This window comes from Mesocricetus auratus, unplaced genomic scaffold (assembly GCF_017639785.1).
Source record: "Mesocricetus auratus isolate SY011 unplaced genomic scaffold, BCM_Maur_2.0 Super-Scaffold_4256, whole genome shotgun sequence".
NCBI lineage: Eukaryota > Metazoa > Chordata > Mammalia > Rodentia > Cricetidae > Mesocricetus > Mesocricetus auratus.
The window spans coordinates 26444422-26463657 of NW_024429182.1; the positions used below are offsets into that span (position 1 = coordinate 26444422).

The 19236-nt window shown below is 42.0% G+C and overlaps 2 protein-coding genes across 3 annotated transcripts; one reads left to right on the top strand and one right to left on the bottom strand.

The window, feature by feature from the left end:
• The first annotated feature begins 774 nt into the window (after nucleotides 1–774).
• Nucleotides 775–8226, top strand: LOC101822883 (interferon-induced protein with tetratricopeptide repeats 1). The gene is made up of 2 exons (XM_021224958.2): nucleotides 775–887; nucleotides 6032–8226. Exons 1-2 carry the CDS (start codon nucleotides 883–885, stop codon nucleotides 7422–7424), a joined length of 1398 nt encoding a protein of 465 aa, XP_021080617.1. The 5' UTR covers nucleotides 775–882; the 3' UTR covers nucleotides 7425–8226.
• Nucleotides 8227–12178: 3952 nt separating this feature from the next.
• Nucleotides 12179–17083, bottom strand: Ifit3 (interferon induced protein with tetratricopeptide repeats 3). 2 transcript variants are annotated; one of them, XM_021224964.2, is made up of 3 exons: nucleotides 16926–17074; nucleotides 15034–15058; nucleotides 12179–14036 (listed from the first exon to the last, which is right to left on the bottom strand). In XM_021224964.2, exon 3 carries the CDS (start codon nucleotides 13940–13942, stop codon nucleotides 12824–12826), a length of 1119 nt encoding a protein of 372 aa, XP_021080623.1. In that variant the 5' UTR covers nucleotides 13943–14036; nucleotides 15034–15058; nucleotides 16926–17074; the 3' UTR covers nucleotides 12179–12823. The 2 variants fall into 2 exon arrangements, with proteins under 2 accessions (XP_021080623.1, XP_005063261.2); XM_005063204.4 differs by lacking the exon at nucleotides 15034–15058 and having other exon boundaries at nucleotides 16926–17083.
• Between the last annotated feature and the right edge of the window lie 2153 nt (nucleotides 17084–19236).

Sequence of the window (19236 nt, forward strand, 5' to 3'; positions counted from 1 at the left end):
GGGCCTTACAGACCAGAGGCATTTTTGTTTCATGGATCTCTAAGGCACAGTAATTGAAAGTTAAATGTAACTGTGGCTCTCACAGCACCCAGTGGAACAGTTTAAAAACTATGAGGTAACTCAAAAGAACTGTGTGGATTTAGAATTAGATGTTAGCACCCACACTTCCCTGGATACCCTAAACTTCAGTGGCCCATCACAGCTCGATTACTACACACCTTACCACTTACTAAGCTCATGCTCTACTGGCCAATTCAAATAATGTTGTTTGGATCACTGATAAGGTCGTAGAAGTAGGCAGGGGTAGGAATTCCACAGGAGGATACACATTACATGGCCTTTGTTGTTTTCAGACCAATATCTCAAAAAAGAAAAAACCCACAGAAAAAACAACCATCTGTAATCTCATTCTGCCACAGATACTTTCTCTAGAATTCTGTTATGCATAAACACGGACCCTGAAATGCCTCTTTGGGTGTTATGTGATAGCAACAAAATAGTCTGGCATGCTCCCTGAAAATATCCATCCATGCTTCTACTCTTCTTGCTCCAACACTGGATGTAAAACATCAGCCATTTCCTGACACAAAGTCTACATGGAGCCCAACATGAACATGGATTCTAACAAAAATCTTGTTAGCTTCCTAAATCATGCATGTCTTTATTATCAAAGCAGAAGCAGCTAGCCCTCTTTAAGTTTCCTTTTCACTGCGCTGGAATCTTGCCAGTTTCCCTTAGGTCATGAAGGGTGTGGAAAACTGCCTAGTAATCTTCCTGTACATGAATACCTTGTTTATTTGAGAACCAACCCCTAGAACCCCATTGAATTTGGAAGAGCCTCTTGGCCTGAATCAAAGTACTAAGGAGCTGTCTCCCAGCAACATGAGGTAAAGACTTTCTCTGCTTTGCTAAACTGATTTCTGCATGTGTTGACATTCTAAAATGTAGAGCCTTTAATGACTGGTTCCTAGGTATGCTTCCTCCTGATGAAGTCATCCTGCTCATGGTCCTGACACTAATAGGTCTCAGTCTGGTCACTGGGGAAGGTTTTGGGTAAGAGGCTAACAACAGTGATAGCATGGTAACCATAAGGCCTTGGGGGACATGGGGAGGGAGATTCAGTAGATCTGGAATGGTCTTTAGCTGTAGCTCTTAGGAGAGGCTTCTTAAGAGCCTTGGTGGAAAACTCAACCACCATCAGTTTAAAGGCCAGCTTGATGGAAACTCACAAAAGAGTATCAAGACCTTGCCTTTTCCCAGTACCCCAGTTTCTGAGTGGTGCAACCAAGTGACTGAATCCGCAAGAAAGTGAAAACATCAAGGAGATCCAAGGGGTCAGCTCTCCCACGTGTGGGAGATAAAGAGAGAATGGAAGTGGTCCAGAAAGGTGAGGGGAGTTTCCCACCTGTGGCAGCCTGCTTGGTAAAGGCAGCATTGCTCTTAAGGGAATAAATAAGAAAGCCTTTTTTATTCCAGAAGAGAGGCCATTTAGTAGGACATTTTACCACAGTGACAATTTCCCAGGAGGACACTTACAGACTGCCCATGAAAGGACAGAGACCTGAGTCAGAGCGAAGACTGGCAATGGACAGATGAGAATGGTGACATCAGAACAGTGGGGGAAGGAGAGGAAGCAGGTTTTAACTTGATAATTTGATTGAATCCTGGTAGAAAGAAGAAGCTAATTTTAAAGGTGGACATTTTTTCTTGTTTTTAGTGATAGCCAGTCATATATATATATATCTCACATAAACTCATATAGTGTATGTGTATTTGCCTGCATGAGTTTATGTGTATGACATGCCTGCAGATGCCCATAGAGGCCAGAGGGCATCAGAGTCCCTGGAACCGAGTTACAGACAGTTGTAAGCTACCTGATGTAGTTGCTGGGAACTGAACCAGGTCCTCAGTAAGAGCAGTAAGTGTTATTAATTACTGAACCATCTCTCTAGTCCCCTAGGTCAGCATTTTATGGTTACAATAAAACTGTGTGTCGGTACTTGAAATGTTGTTTTTCACTACATCGGCTATGCTCAGATTAAGCTTATATGACTACTGGTGTCAGTATCAGCTGGGTACTTACTGGAAACACAAATTCCCAGAAACCACCCCAGAAGTGGTCACTCAGAAACTCTAGAGTAGGCTAAGCAATCTGGATATCTGAGATGTCTGAATATCTGAGATGTTCAGTGTACAACTGAAACATCAGACTCTGAAAATTCTGAATCTTCAGCTTTGGATGCTCTCCTTCTAGGAAAATGCACCACTTTCTTTTCTGGTTTGGTTAGAATTAGTAAACCACAGGAAACATTTTCACTCTAAACCATTCTGGCTAGTTTTCTGAGTCTATCTAATATTGCAGTTGGTTGGGGAGAGAGAACCCACAGTAAAATGGGCCACTTGCCAGAATTCCTCCACCAGCAAATGTCTATACTTGATTTGAGAAGAAATAGCATATTAGTGACTACAAAGAAAATAGTTTTAATCTAAGACTGTATGTTGGCCACATAAAAATACCGTTGGTCCCAATAGTACAGGGACAGAAGTAGGGTGAGCTCTCCATTCATGCATTTTTCACTGACCAAAATATCTGAGGGAAAGAAGCCAGCCTGACAATTGTGACAAGCTCCAGCTACCACATGCAAAGTGGTACACAGGTCCCCACCCACTTATATAGTCCTTGTAGCAATCCTCAGCTAATGGAGGGCTCAGCTCCCACTTGGACTGTGGACCCCTGTGATGACACTCTGCTCCATAGTCATCCCAGGACCAAAGCCAAGAGAAAAACAAGCAATATCGCAGTGGTAAGCACCAAATAAGAAAGGAAAGCAATTATCTTCTAGCAGGAGACAGAAGACCCCATGTGACAGCTCACTCGGTGCTCTTCAAGTTCCGCAGGCTCAAGGAGGGCAGAAACCTGCTATGCTTTCACATTGCAAACTGCCCTTCATTTGAAGGGTAGTCTCTATTTATCATTAATGTACTAACTGGGCCAGAGTTCGGGTACCTGAGATTGGGCCACATATTTAGAAAGCATGGAGGATTCATCCACAAACGTTGTGGCATCTCTAGAGTAACAGGCATCTATGTGTATATCTTCCCTGGGTAGGTGTCTGTTATCATTGTCATGGGCAGTGTTGAGCACAAATGAGGCATTTGGATTAAAAGCTTTTCCTAATGATATCTGCTTCTGGGTGTAGGGGCAACTTTTTCAATCATCAAAGAAATATTTTCCTCCTTAGTGCTCTTACAGAGAGAACATCATAGAAAGAAAAAATATTAGAACAGAAATTCTTGGTCACACAGATCCCGAACTACTGTATGCTTCCCTCTGGGAGGTGAGAAATAATTTAGTTGTTGAGATGGTGATTAACCATCCTTCACTCAGCTGCAGAATCACCTGAGCTTGGCACCAAGCGATTTATAAAAATGGGGGTTACATTTGACCTTGCCATGTTAGTGTTATTCTGGGACTTTGTACATTCACATAGGAGGGAGGAGGAAGAGGCCACAGTACCTTCTCCACTCCAGTTAGGCATTTAGGAAAGCCATCCACTGAAACCATTTCTGGTTCTCAGAGTTAACTCGGAAGCTTTCCTGCGAGGTGGGAGATAAAAGTGAACTTACATGTTGAAAATAAATAGGGAATGGGGTAAGGAACCATATCTGTGAGTCCCCCTCCCAACCTTTTTTCCTGAAAGTCCCAGTGCCTATACCGTGAAGTCTGAAGGAAGCAGAACAGACGAGTGCCTTATAGTGTTAAGACTGACGCTAAAATTATATTAGTTAAAAATCATTGTATTAATTCCTTGAAAATGTTATTTTGACAAATTCACCCAACTCTTCTATCTCCTCCCATGACCCCCCCCACTTCCTTGCCCTTCAACTCTGTGTCCTATTTTTTTAATCTAGAAACCCATGGACTCTAATTTGTGCTGTTCATATACTTCTGAGTATGGGGCCACCCATAGGAGCGTGGTTAGTTTATCAAGAGTCACATACTTAAAGAAGTAAAAATACTGACTCCACTCCAGAAACCATTGACTTCTCTCTGGTCTTCAGGAGTGAGAGCACATGAGCCTACTCCTACTCCAGGTTAGACTGATGTGGTGCAGGTCTTGTTTGGGCAGCCATAGCTGAGTTCTTGACAGCAGTGGTCCTGTGGTATTCACACACTATTTTGCTCCAATCCTTCAAAACCTTTGGCTCTGATCTTTTTACCCCTGCTTTTGAGATACCCACTGAGTGATATAGATCTCGTAGTTATGGCCGAACACCCCAATGATACTTGTTTTTTGTACTTTGACCAGCTATGAATTTCTATATCAATAACTGTTCACTGTACGAAGGAACTATTCCAATGAGGTCTGAGAGTTGCACAAATCTATGGGTGGAAAGATGTGAATGGCAACTACTAACTGTGTAATTCTGGTTCCAAAGGACTTGATCCCTTTTTCAGACTGCCATAGACACCATGCAAGCATGTGGTACACATATGTACATGCATGCAAAACTATCTTATGCACAAAATAAAATAAATTATTAGATGAAATTTGATATTATGTCCATTTGGCAAAAATAGTAGTAGTAGGGCCACCCTTGGGACCTGTAAGTTCCCCAACCATGGGTTCTTGGCCAGAGTTGCAGGACCAGACGGGTTTCCTCCTTTGAACTGAACCTCAGTTCCAATTAGAAAGTGGTCATTTGTTTCATGGCATTCATGTCACTGTGGTGTCAGTAACCACATCTTGCCATGCTGGTCATTATTGCAGTTCACAGGGTTCACATCTGAGTAAGATTTTTTATAAACTCCTCCACCCCAGTATCTTCCAGTACTGTGAGAACTAGTCAGGGGGTTGGGGGCAATCTCCTGGTTAGCACCAACTTGATTTCCCCACATTCTATGGCTGATGTGTGGGATGATTTCAGCAATAGAGTCCTATCATCAGGTAACAGTGGACAATCATGAATAATGACAATACCCTGTATCATCTTGGGGGTCTCTAAAACACCTCTGACCAATAGCATGAAGGGCAGTGTTACCCTCCTAGCTCATACCTTTTTATTTGGCAATTGATGGCACATAATACATTTCTCTTGCATAGGGTAAATCCAATAAACACATTCTCTCTCTCTCTCTCTCTCTCTCTCTCTCACACACACACACACACACACACACACACACACTGTTTCTTTTTGCTTCAGCAGCCATTGACTACCTCTATTTCTTCATCTAGAAGTGGAGCCTTGTGAAATTTTTCCCATCTCTGTAGTCATGTCAACTGATGAAATCATTATGCAAGTTACATTTATGCAAGCATGTTGTTGAGATTGCATAGGCACAGCATCCTTGTCAAAACTAGAAAACACCCTCTCACAACAGGTCTCCTGGTCCTCTGGTTCTTAGAATCTTTCAGACGACTATTCCTCGATATTTTCTGAATCTTAGGTATCATAGGTATCATAGTTCTCTTGGAGGCAGAAACTGAAGCAGAAGCCATGGAGGAGTGCTGCTTACAGGTTTGCCCTGCATGGCTTTCTTAGTCTGATTGCTTATACAACTCCCAACAATCTACCCAGGGATGACACCACCCATAATAGGTTGGTCCCTCCCACATCAATGACCAACTAAGAAAATGCCTCACACGCTTGCCAATCTTAATGGAAACATTTTCTCAATCCACAATCCCACTTCCTCAATGACTCTAGTTTTTTTTTTTTATGTCAAGATAGTGTAAAACTAACCAACACAGCAGTTACATTCTACTGGCATTCATGAAATTATTATTGTGATAGAACTTTAGACCTTTTGGAATCAAGTACTAGTACCACTAAGTGAGTTGAGTTTTTCAAATTGTTATGTAAAATTACTCCCTAAGATAAGCGATTAGGTAAATACAAGGAAGGAATGAAAACTGGCAGCAGAGATATTGGGAGGGCGGGTGCTTGGTGACTTAATTGCTGGCTTGATTTTCAGTACCCAGAGTGTTTAAGTGTAAAAGGTATCAGTAACTGAGGTCTGTTTTTACAGTGAAGAGTCTCATAGAAATCCCATGCTGGAAAATCTGCTTCAGCTGAGATGTCACTTTACTTGGGAGTTGCTTATAGAAGATGCGGATATGCCTGACTTAGAAATGAGAATTTCCGATACTGAGTTACCTGATACCGAGAACAGCATGGGGATGCACAACCTGCTGGCCTACGTGAGGCACCTGAAAGGCCAGCATGAGGAAGCCCTGCAGAGCTTGAAAGAAGCAGAAGCCTTGACCCAGAGGGAGAAGCTGGACAAGAGAAGCCTGGTGACCTGGGGCAACTGTGCCTGGGTGCATTACCACAGGGACAGCTTGGCAGATGCCCAGACCTACCTGGACAAGGTGGAGAACACTTGCAAGGAATTTGCAAGCCCCTTCCGCTACAGGATGGAGTGTGCCGAGGTGGACTGTGAGGAAGGCTGGGCCTTGCTGAAGTGTGGAAGACAGAATTATAGACGAGCCATGGCCTGCTTTGCAAAGGCTCTGAAAGTGGATCCTGAAAACCCTGAATACAACACTGGCTATGCCATCGCAGCCTATCGCCAGGATTTCAATGACAATAGTATTTCTCTGGAACCCCTAAGGAAGGCTGTCAGGTTAAATCCAGAAGAGCCATATCTTAAAGTTCTCCTCGCCCTAAAGCTTCAGAACTTGGGAAAACCAGATGAAGCAAGAATGTACATTCAAGAAGCTCAGGCCAACACATTCTGCCAGGCCTATGTCTTTGGATATCTCGCCAAATTTTACCTAAGAGAAGATTTTGTGGAGAGAGCTCTCCATCTCCTATACAGAGCCTTGCAGGTGAAACCTTTCTCAGCCTTCTTGCATTACCAGATTGGGATTTGCTACAAGAGGCAAATGATCCAAATAAAGGAAGCAGCAAACATGCAACCTAGAGGTCAGGATAGAGAAAGAGCAGACCGGTTGATCCGTTTGGCTATGCTTCAATTTCAAAAGACTTTAGAATTGAGACCCACATTTGAGACAGCTTATGTTAATCTTGCTGAAATGTATGCAGAAGCTGGCCAGTTTGGAGAGGCAGAGGACAATTTTCAGAAAGCGTTGAGCATAAGGAACCTTGATATTATTATCCAACAAGACATTCATTTCCGCTATGGCCGTTTCCAACAATTTCATAAGCGATCAGAAGACAGAGCAATCACCCATTATATAAAGGGTCTGAAAATAGAAGGGACTTCTTCCTATGCCAGAAACAAGCTTCTCGAGGCTTTGCAGAGACTGGCTGAAAGACGCCTTCGCCAGAATGTTCGAGTTGTGGAGAGCATCAGCCTCCTTGGGTTTGTCTACAGACTGAGAGGAGACACGAGGGAGGCTCTGCAGTGTTATGAGAAGGCCCTGAGACTCACTAAAGCATTGAACCCTGAGTTTTGAGGCACAGCTCATCAAGTGACATAGTAAGCATTCTAAGGGCTCATTATTCTACTACTCTTTTGTGACTGTTGCCTTAAGTATGAGGAACCAGATGAAAGTTAGAGATGACTCCTTCTCTGTAGTCTGCCTTTCTACAGCCATGGTTTTGTTTTGTCTTGTTTGTTTGGCTGGTAGTTTTGTTTTTCTTGGATCTGTGTGTCTATGATAGGAGCTTCCATTCTCTTATTACACTTTGTTGTACTCATCAATCATGGTTGACTCCTGATGTTCTAGCCGCTTGTGAGCTGCCTTTGGGGTGCATGAACTACACTCTCAGTCCTATGGTACCCTGATCAAAGTACATTTTCCTAAAGAAGGCTTACTTTTTATGCTTCAGGAATCTCTGGCCTTCGGCAATACATGAGAGAAAATTAAATGAACAAGGATGAGCAATCAAAAAGAGAGGAATTCAGGATTCCCCTACAACATTCCAGTCCATACTTCCATTGCCACAGGTCCTACAAAATCCATAACCTGCTGGTCAACAAGCTCAACCTTATAATAAGTGCAACTACTTATATCAAGTTTCTGATCTCAGACAATTGTGGTAAATGTGGGTAGCCCAAATACAAGGATATTTATTTACAGCTAACAAAACTTTCAAAGTTTTCGGGGATGACAGAGTAAGAGGGTAGCCTCTTTGGAATGTACAAACTAAAAATAGCATAAATAGCTTCATGACACTGCTTAGATTATTGAGAATTGTGTGATATTATATTTTTAATTTTTAGCATATAGTATTCAATAAAATCTGCCAATATTACAGAATTTTGAGTGTATTTTGTTTGTGACATTGTGATCCAAATTCTATGTTCGTATGGAATCAGAACACACAAGAATCAACCTATATAGGGTTAGGAGGGTCAAAGCAAAGAAGCTTTGGGAATATAGACACTACTGAATCTTAAAGAATATAGGGGAAAAGAGGGTAAAATGTCAGAATGATGTTGAAAAATTCATAAGGAATCATACCATTAACTGCCTAAAATGCTTTTAGTGCATGTAAGTCAATATATATATGGAGAGAGAGAGAGAGAGAGAGAGAGAGAGAGAGAGAGAGAGAGAGAGTTTAAATGAAAATTTCCCATTTGGGCCAATAACGTTCCCCCCAAGAGCCATAGATAAACAAAAATCCCAATACCAGGCATGAGAAGCCCCCTTCTGAGTTGTTGGTCAGAGTTGTCTAAATGACTCCCGAACATTGTAGGGCTATAGCTACTGCAACTGGTTGCCCCCTGAAAGTGCATGCTAAAGACACCATGCACTTTGGACTTAGGGCCCAACAGAGCCAAAGCAGATCTCACCTGAGAGCCTCCTATCTGAGGTCTAATTTTCATGTTATCAGAAGGTGCCATGCAAGTTAACAAAGTAGGGAAGCAATCAATAGTGATTCCAAGCTACCACCAGCGTGGCACTAAGATAGTCCTAAGGATGCAAGAGTGACACACATACCTTGTGGTAACTAATAGTTCTCTAATTGGGCATAAGACTTGCTCAACAAGAGGGAAGTCATGCTTGGTTCTAGAAACCTATCCAACTGTCTAGGACAAGTGAAATCATGAATCTTAGAAGAGACTCACAAATATTACTTTACTGAACCAGTGTAATTCCTAAAACATTATCCTGTACTCACAGATGAGTGAACTATTTATTCCCTCAGCCAGAAAACTGTTTGTAACAGAGACCATTATAGAAAACTACAATCAATGAAAATGCAGTTATCAAGCCAAGTCTCAACATAACACTTCTCTATCACAACTTCTGCACCAGAGGCTCAGGGATCACTGCAGAAGAGACAGTGGAAAAAATTTTAAAAGGCAAAGGGACAGGAAGTTGACATGAGATTGTGTCTCCTATAAATGTTAGAGACACCGTGCTTACAAAGTCTCACCAATATAACTGCCTAAACATGGACATGAGCTGAACAAGGACACCAATAGGCATGCTAATGTGGAAGTGAGAAAGCTTAGGAGGCCTCAACCCTATGCAACTAGGCAACTAGGAGCATTGAGAATGGAAGAAACAGCCTTCTCCAGGAAGAGCACACCAACTGGTTATCCAATACCAAATGGTTAGCCCTGAAAACATACACATGCATGTAACATTATACAGACTGAGCGCACCACACACACACACACACACACGCACGCACGCACACACACACGCACACACGTGCGCACAAGCACACACACACAAATGTACTCACACATGCAAGCATGCACGTGCACACACACAGTGAGGAGGGAGGGAGGAGAGGCAGGGAAGGAGAGAAGAAGAGAGACCTACAGAGCAAGAGCAAAAGAGACCTTACCAAAAAAAAAAGACTTGCTGAAAAACTGGTAAAAGAACTCTCAAGCTAAACTCTGCTGTCCTTTTAATTCAATGCTAAGCAAACAAAGTGGCTCTTGTTATATGCTACAGGTTTGAGACAGTTTGCTTATATCTTGATAGATTAACTGTCTCAAACTGTCTTTATTACCCTCTGCCAATATGTGTTGTGGGGACATGACAATTACTGCTGGGTCTTCTTTAGCTACAGGAAATTCATACTAAGAAAAAAACTAGAGGTAATAGTAATTTGAACCCTGTACTCTCAGATGTGCAATCTCACTTCTGAAATCATGCTTGTTTTTAAGTGGTTGGTTTCCAGTATTTTTCAAAAGAAAAGTTTAGGAGCTAGTAGCAATTGTTACTAGTTAACAATTGATCAGCACTCTCCCTTTCATACACACTCCTATGTTTGCTTGGTGTGGCTGTTTTAACTTCCCTCAGCCCATCTTATAAGACCTTAGACTGATGATCTGTTGTATTTCTGAGTGATGTGTGCCGTTTTATAGAGTATTTCATTAGAATTATGAACTAACTGATGACAAATAGGATACTTGACAAGGGAATCCTTGACTGCTAGGTAAATTTATTCATTATGCTATTGTCCCTTATATTAGACTCTTACTTTAAATTAAAAAAGATTGAGTTGCAATTAAAATTATATGTATATGCTGTAACATGGTATTCTGATACACATACAAGTTATGGAATGGCTGCATCATCTGTTAACATAAATCACCTTGAGTACTTATCTTTTATAGTAACAACTCTCAAAATCTACTCTTTCAAATATTTTTGATATTATTGTCATCATCTTCATGGGTTTCATTGTCCTCTCTCTGTAATTAATATTTTTTAAGATAGGGTCTTAATGTGTTGTTCAGGCTGGGCTAAAACATGCCATGCAGTCTAGGCTGGCCTGGAACTTTCCATCTCCCAGCAGGTGCAGAAGTGTGTTTTCATACCTGGCTGATTGCTTTTTAAATATAGAATTTTGTAAGTCTCAAATACCTAGAAGGATCAAGTTTTTGATATGTGTATTTTTGTGTCTACCAGAAGACTGTTTTGTATGGGGTTTTTGTTCAGTTCTGGATTCAGAGAGACAGATTTGTATGTGGTCATGGCATCCCCACCACTTACATAGCTCCTAACACGTGTCCAGTTACTGAACTAACTAGAAACTCATTTCAAATATTTTTTTTCTGGAATTTTGTTCCACATCTGGGGGAAAGAAATTTATTCAAACACCAGTCTCATTTATATGTTATTTCTTTTTCCTGTATAACCTGTGGCTATACATTATACTCATTAATGAATTTAAGGGAGACTCCAGAGCTGAGCTTGGGGCTACATACCTGAAATCCCAGAACTAGGGAGGCTGCAGCCAGAGAACGGTGAATATGAGACAAGCTTTGGCTACACAGAGAATTCCAGGCCAACCTGGGCTACACAGGGAAATCCCGTCTGAAAACAGCAGCAGCAATACAGTTCGCAAAGGAAGAGTATGGGGAGTTGGAAGGCGCTTCTGATGGCTGAGTGAAATGAAGCTCTCAGTGCCAGATGCTGACAAGCTTGAATGACCCATTGCCACCCCTATGGACTTAGGCTAGTCTAGTACCAGTGCCCTCACACACCAATGGGAGGGCATTCATTCGGGTATATCTGGGCCCCCAAAAGCGGGGCCAAAGAATCATCTGTTGTGTGCAGACCTCAGCTGGATCTTGTAAACTGGGAAGAGAGTGACAGCTCCTAGATACACTAGCTGGATTGACTCAGTGTCAAGATGGATATTCAGAGAGATGTGCATTGGGCAGCATGTTATGTGTTCACAATTCTCCATCATCCTAGTGGAAGAAAAACTTTTAAAGTCTTTAAAATTTCATACATGTATAGAATACGTCTTGATCATACCTATCCCCATCAACTCCCTCTCTATACTCCTACTACTCCCCAACATGCTTCGCTTTCAACTTCTTGTCCTCGCTTTTTCTTAAATAACTGTAGGGAGAGACCTTACATATCTGTAGTGCTGACCACGCCCGTTTGGGCATGGTCACAGGTTTGTAGACCGTACTGGGGATAAAAGAGCTGAGGGGAAGAAGACACGTGCTCTTTGGGTTCTGGTCGAGTCTTGGAGAACAGCAAGTGGACCTTTGGCTTTTAGCTTTCTTGGCTTCTCATGTAAGTGACTTCTCCCTCAATAAAATATCACAGGACATCCCTACTTTGTGTAGATTAATATTTCCACAATAAATGATTGCCACCTGCTCCTCAGAAAGGGGTGTAGCTCTCATAAACCGCCCCCAGTCTTCAGAGAAGAAACTTTGAGGCTTAACATTACTGTCTTAATTCCCTGTCCCCTACACCACACACAACTGTCTGTATCCTGAGTTGAAACTTCGATTTATTATAGCATTCCAGTTTGTCATACACAGTTAGCATGGGATATTGTCAGGAATACACACAAACTCAAGCCTGAATTAAAAAATAAGGAGCAAAGAATATTCTAGGGTTAGGCAAAAGCTAATCTTTCAGGTTTGGCTGGCTACACTGAAAGGGAATGAAGAAATAAGACTAATTTTTGCTGGCAGTTGCCATACATGACAGGACAAAAATAGTGATTAAAAAGTGCTATGTGAGCCTGGGGTCCTGTTTCCCTGGGTGATCCGTGATAAGACCTGTTGGCTGGGAAATTATACAGCTAGGATGGACAGGGGAGTCAGGAAGAGAAAGTGGTTCTTTAAAAATGTTTGTAGCACAATTAAGCAAGAGAAGCCTGTTCATCAACACTTGACAGGAGGATTTCTGCCTCTCCACACCCGGTAGGCACCATTCCGCAACACACTTCTCTCAGGCAGTGCAGAGTCGAGCACCTGCACTCTGGCACACTTCCTGTTGTCCTCAGGCTCAGATGCTGTCAAGAAAAGGCTGCTTGAGCCCCCAAGGAGTGTCCCCCCACTCAGTTTCTGATTTATTCCCCGGAGAGGTCAAGAATCCAGCGCATTTTGCCACTACAGGTTTTCATCCGCGACCTATGCTTGCTGTTTCATCTCTTCTGTCTCAATGCATGTTGTTTCTGTGAGACTGCAGGAACGCAGGAAAGCCTTCAGGGCTGCGAGCCCTTCAGACTGCCGGTGATATTCCTGGAGGTCACAATAGCGCTGGTAGAGTTGTTGTTCCTCAGCACCGGGGCTCTCCGTGCTGAAGACCAACTGACAGCATCGTTCTACTTCTGGGTAATCCATGAGATCTGAGTAGGAATTCAGAGGACTTCGCTTCCTCTGCAGAGCCTGATGCATGTACTCCATTGTTAATCTCCTGAGTCCTTCCATCTTCTCTACGCTGGCACTGGTTTCAGCATTTCCTGTTTTCTGCAGTTGCTCCAGCTCTTTCCTGTAACGGCACATGACCAAGCAGTAGAGGGGAGCGTTGTTTGCTGTGGATCTCAGTGCTCTTACAAGAAAGTTGTTAGCTCTATCTAGGTTACCCTTTTTCTGGTAAAACTGGGCTGCCTTTTGCAGTACATCTGTTTGATCGGGAGCTCTTCTCAGGGTGTCTTCAATCAACTGCTCTCCTTCAGTTTCTTCTCCCATTTTCTGCAGTTTCAGGGCCAAGAGAACTTTAACATACTCATTCTTAGAATTCAGCTCCATGGCCTGCTTCAGAGCATCCACAGAGAACTGCTTCTCTGGTTGCTCGTCTAGACGGCTCGTGGCAATTGCAAGCCCAGACGAACATTCTGGATCACTAGGCTTCTCTTCTAGGGCCTTTAAGAAACACATTTTAGCCCTTTCGTTCCTTCCACACTTTAGGCGTGTCCACCCTTCCTCACAGTCAAGTTCTGGACACTCCATGCTGTAAGGGTTTGCATACTTCTTGCACACATGCCTCACCTTGTCCACATAAGCCTGAGCTTCTGAGAACTGGCCCATGTGATAGTAGATCCAGGCATAGTTCCCCCAGGTGACCAGACGTCTAATTTCTGCTTCATCATCCTGTTTTGGCTCCAATGAGTCTTCCGCTTGCCTTAAGCACTCCAGGGCTGCCTCGTTTTCACCATCTAGGTATTTGACATAGGCCAACAAGTTGTACATTGTGGCTTTGTACTCGGAGTTTAAAAGCTCAATCTGGTTACACACTCTATCTTCCATATGATTTGAGATACTTCCTTCCCTGAATAAGTTCCAGGTGAAATGGCATTTCAGTTTTGGGAGAACTTTTTCCAGAGCATTCCTGGTGAACTCACTGTGGAGGAAACACACATGGTCACTTTGATGAGTCCCGCACATCTTGTGTATCCCATGATGGTTCATTGTACATGTTAGCTTGACTGAAAATGATTTATCATGTGGATGTTGGACTCCAGGCTGTATTTGCTTTCTGGCTACACTTTCCAACTGCTAGTTTCTCAAACACCCATTCAAGATTTGCTTCTGTCCTTTGTGCTCTTCCCACACGCCACCTCATTCTGTCGTCCCTGTGCACAGTCTCACACATCTGATGCAAGCAGCATTCTTTACAGTTAAGGAATGGGAGACATGGCTCCTATTTCAGTGTGTATATGAAAAAACCTGTGGTCCTTTTAAAATAGTCCCATCCCATGGCCCTCTCCTCTCAACCTTATCTCTGATCTACTCATTCAATAGTTTAGATATCCCTGCAATTTGCATTTTAATCACACAAAAGTCAATTATGATTCAGAGCACAAGCATAGTACAATTTCAGAGACTGTAATACTTTATCTCTGTTCCTAGTTTACAGGGTAGAGGGTACTTAGCAGGCCACTAAGACAATGGTCCTGATAACATGCTCCCTAATTATGATAAAACAAAACTCAAAACCGAGTACGGCAGTCTACACCTTCAATCCCAGTACTCAGGAGGAAGAAGTAGACTGATCTCTATGAGTTTGAGGCAAGCCAGGGTGACAAAATTAGAGTCTGTCTCAACAACAACAAAACATAAGATAAAATAAAAAAATAAATTCAAATTCTAAGTGACATAATCACATACTGGAGTTTTAGATTACAGAATAAATAATGAACACACTTGAGAAAGAGTCGGGATGCTGATAAGATAATCACAAAACAGAAATCCACAAATTCTGGGTTAGTCTTTTTTAAATATAAGAAATTATGATGGAACTAGAACCTCAGGGGCTGCCTCTTGGCTCTCAGATTTCATGGGCCAGATTGTTCTGAAAGAGGCTTGACTCATATATCTTCCCTGTCTTCAGTTCTCACCTGCTTCTGTCCTTCCTCGGATTAGCTGTGAAGAAGAAAGATGCTGTGATAGTTTTCACTGTCAATCTGTTGAGATTTGTAATTGCCATAGAAACACACCTTTGGGTATATCTGGAAAGCTGTTTCTGGAAATATTTAACTTGGCAATGAAAACTCACCCTAAGTGTGGGAGGCACCACCCTACTGGGTCTGGGTCCAAAACAAAGAGAAAGCAAGCTGGGGGCCAGCAGTCATGTGTCTCTGCTTCCTGACTATGCACAGTGTGACCAGCTTATGCTGTTGCTGCCTTAACTTCTCTGCAAAGACTGCACCCCCATACAAATTACCCTTTGCTTCCTGAAGTCATTTTCATCAAGTATTTTGTCACAGTATACCAAGCAAAGTAACTAATACAGAGACACAGGCATAATACCCAAATTGGTGAGACAGGTTATGAGAAATCTGAACAAATGCACATTTAATCTCTGGACACTAAAAGATCCTAACAAGGAAATCTGTACATAGAACAAGAACTTTTCATGAGACTTTGCCTCCCACAAAGTCTACCCAGAAGGTTCCAGGTACCTTTCCAGGTCCTTTGTTTACCCCGTTTTACGATATTTATCATGACTGGGAAGAGCCGCTCAAACTGCCTCTGTCCTCACAGAATGCTATGATATAGCATAGTCTAAAGGGTCCTCCTCAGACCTGCTTAGATTGGTAACTCAAGACATACCCAAAGATGAAACACAGCAAAGCATCTTGTTCAGGCTAGCCACTAAGGTTCTGCCAGGCAGGTCTTGGCTTTCTAGCCAACCATACTCACCACTAACACCAGTCTTCTCCCAGGGCCATTACGTAGGAAGGAGTAACCCAGAGTAGTTAGAATTGAAATCCCAACTCTGACCTTGGTAAATATTTGTAACCCTTTGGTCTGAGGGCAAGGATGACTGTCTTTTTTTCTTTCTCTCTCAGAGTAGTTAATAGCATCTGCCTTCCATGGATCATTGATGCCTTGATCATTCCCTGATAGGTATTTGATGAGAAAGGTCCACCAATGACAGACTCTCCGCAGGTGAAGCTACATTTAAGAAATTCACATCTACTATGATTTTTCTTTACTTATCATAATATGCACTTATTTTAAGGGTATTGTTTGCTGAGTCTCAACAAATGTTTATGCCTATGTACCTATAGTTTATGCCTAGAGTCCCTATAGGTTACTTCTGATATTCCATATTCTATCCTTATTGCATGTAGACATCCATTGTTCTATTTCCTATAACTAGAAATTAGGCTTCCTAGCAGCATTTCACAGTAGTAAAATGAAACTTTAAACATTGAGACTGGCTTCATGTAACAAATGAAAAAAAATACAAAAACAAAAAACATGCTTATCTCTAAGCATCGTTTCCTCTACCTCAACCCTGAATTTCAGCAACTTGACTTGAGTTTGCAGTACTGATCCCAGCTCTTACTGCTGGAGAAGGGATGCTTCCTTTGACCACACACACACACACACACACACACACACACACACAGAGAGAGAGAGAGAGAGAGAGAGAGAGAGAGCTCCCAGTGACTTGTTCACTTTGAATAAAACAAAATCAAAGTCCAGTTAGAGTAATTCCATTAGTACTAGCTTTGAGTCAAATTTTGAGCCTAAATGGATCTAACTGTGCCTGTAAAGCCTCTGTCTTAGCTTAGGAATTAGTGCCACCCAGTGAGCAGCTTTAGAAGCTGCTGGATCCTGCACACGCCCACAGAGAAACAAAAATCAAAGGAAAAACTCAACAAAAGCCATGCAAATTCAGTTATGTTGAATCTGTAAGCAACCAGACAACTTAAGAAACTTCCATGTAGAGAGTAGCTCCATGTATCATCTACAGAGGAGAACCGGAGTTTGCACTGACCTCATGATGGAAATCTGCTTCTCTGTTGCTCAGAAAAGTTGGGTGTGGACTGTACGGTTCAGGAGTCTCAGTTGGTATCAGGTGGACACTCAGGGAACTATATAAGAGAGGCAAGGGGGCGGTGGAGGGGGGAATGCACCAGCTGATGCTCTCCTGTTTCTAAGTTCTTGTGTTTGTTAAAGGGAAGAGGAAACTGGAAAGTGAAACTGACTTAAAATCAACCAGAAGGGGAAAAAGAAACTTAATGCTGAGATCGTTTACAACCCAACCACTTTCCCAGCCTAGAGCAGCACCAAGCAAAGACTCACTAGCAAAGCTAGCCTGACACATAGTGTTCATGAAAACAGAGTCCCATAAGATGTAGTTCAAATTCAGTCATTGCTGCTGTGTAGTAGGAAGATGACATGAACTTAGGTAGCTGTGAAATTCTGATTGGTTGTTTTACTTAGCAACTTGCTGCTATTCATGGTACAAGAGGTTAAGTGTACTCCTGTAAGACCCACTACATTAGCCCAAAGACTATACTTTGGAAGGCTTCACTTAGCAAAGGCACTAAAAGTATAACATTTTCAAAGGTCTCATTTAGTTCTGTTATTTAGAACTCAGTGCCTGATTTTGGCCTAGTGGGACTTTAAACCTTAAAACACCAAGCCAAAGAAGATGGGTGTGCGTCCTTTTCTTTCTTTGTGCTGATTGTACATTGAACATTTTCACGTTCTAAGCACGTTGATTTTAGAGATGTTGCTTAGGGGTGCAGAAAAGGTCTGAGCAACCGAAGGGGTTAAGTCAGGCAAAGGGCATGTAGACTCAGATGTTTCCTCTTCTCAGAATATAAAAGGTTCTGTTTGATTGGTTGTTTGCTTCATCAATCATTAACTGTTTTTTCTTTCTCTCGTGAATACACAGAAATCAAGAGAGGACAGTGTTCCCTGGAACTAGAGTTAAAGGTGGCAGAGCTGCTCAGCTTGGGTGCTGGGAAATAAACTCACATCCTCTATACCTGCAAGTCCTCTGGGCTGCTGAGACATCTTCCTAGTCCTATGGACAACCTTGCATAGCAAATATTTTCTACTACTGTAGAATTACGTCTCCATATTCTTGATTCTTGTTTTACTCTATATCCTGGCTCAAGAAGTACACTTGATTTTGTCATATGTTAGCAACAATTGCATGTGGCAAATACAAAACATTATTTGACATTAATCATTTTCCCCATTAGTGGAAAAAATATTGAAATTTGTTATAGTAAAATAAGAGTCTCCCCTTTAAGAAATGTGTAAAAGTAAAAAGTTGACTTCAAGCTAATCAAAACATTTAAAGTCAAAGATATCTGTAGAACTCTGCCTTTCTGAGAATCTTGCCTCAGCTTGGGTATCTTCTCAGCCCTCAGGTGGCTGTACTTGCTTTTCATTTCACATTATACACCCTCTTCCACGTGTTTAAAAGAAGATGAGTCACAGGATACATGATTATATGTTAGGCATTTTCATGGCATCTTAAATCTTGTTACAGAAAGCTCATCTCTTTAACATTAAGCTATAAACACAATTTCAAGCATTTGCCATTGCTTCAGAAATGCTTTTGGTCAAATGAAGAAAACAAATTACCTATCTTATACAGATAAGTGACATATCAGGGTATAGTAAAGATTTATCTTGCTCAATCAAGCACCCTGTTTTCTGAACTAAATATAGGAAACTAGCCTTTTCATTTAAGGCCCCATGTCACTCGATGCACAAAGTCACAGCATGAAGTCATGAACCAAAGATAACCAATAGATAACCTTTGTGACAGCAGGCACAAATCCATGGCCTCCCAGCATGGAAGAAGCCATTCTAGCCAAAGGAAGTTAAATTGGCATGTTGAAAAGTTAGCTTTCTGAACTCTCACATTCAGTGTAACAGTATTCAAAATAGTCAGGAACGGAAATATGGCAGTCTGAATATAATTGGTCCCCATAATCTCATAGGGAGTGTCACTATTAATAGGTGTGACCTTGTTGGAGGAAGTGTATCACTGTGGGGGTGGGCTTTGAGGCTTCCTATGCTCAGGATACTGCCAAGTTGTCTCAGTCAACTTCCTGTCGCCTGCAAGATGTAGGACTCTCGGTTTCAGCACCACATCTGCCTGCACACTGTCATGCTACCCTTCATGATGATAATGGACTGAACCTCTGAAACTGTAAGTGAACCACCCCAATTAAAAGTTTTACTTTATAAGAGTTGCCATGGTCATGGTGTCTCTTCACAGCAATAGAAACCCTAACTAAGACAGGAACCAACCTATGTGTCCATCAATGTATGAAGGGATA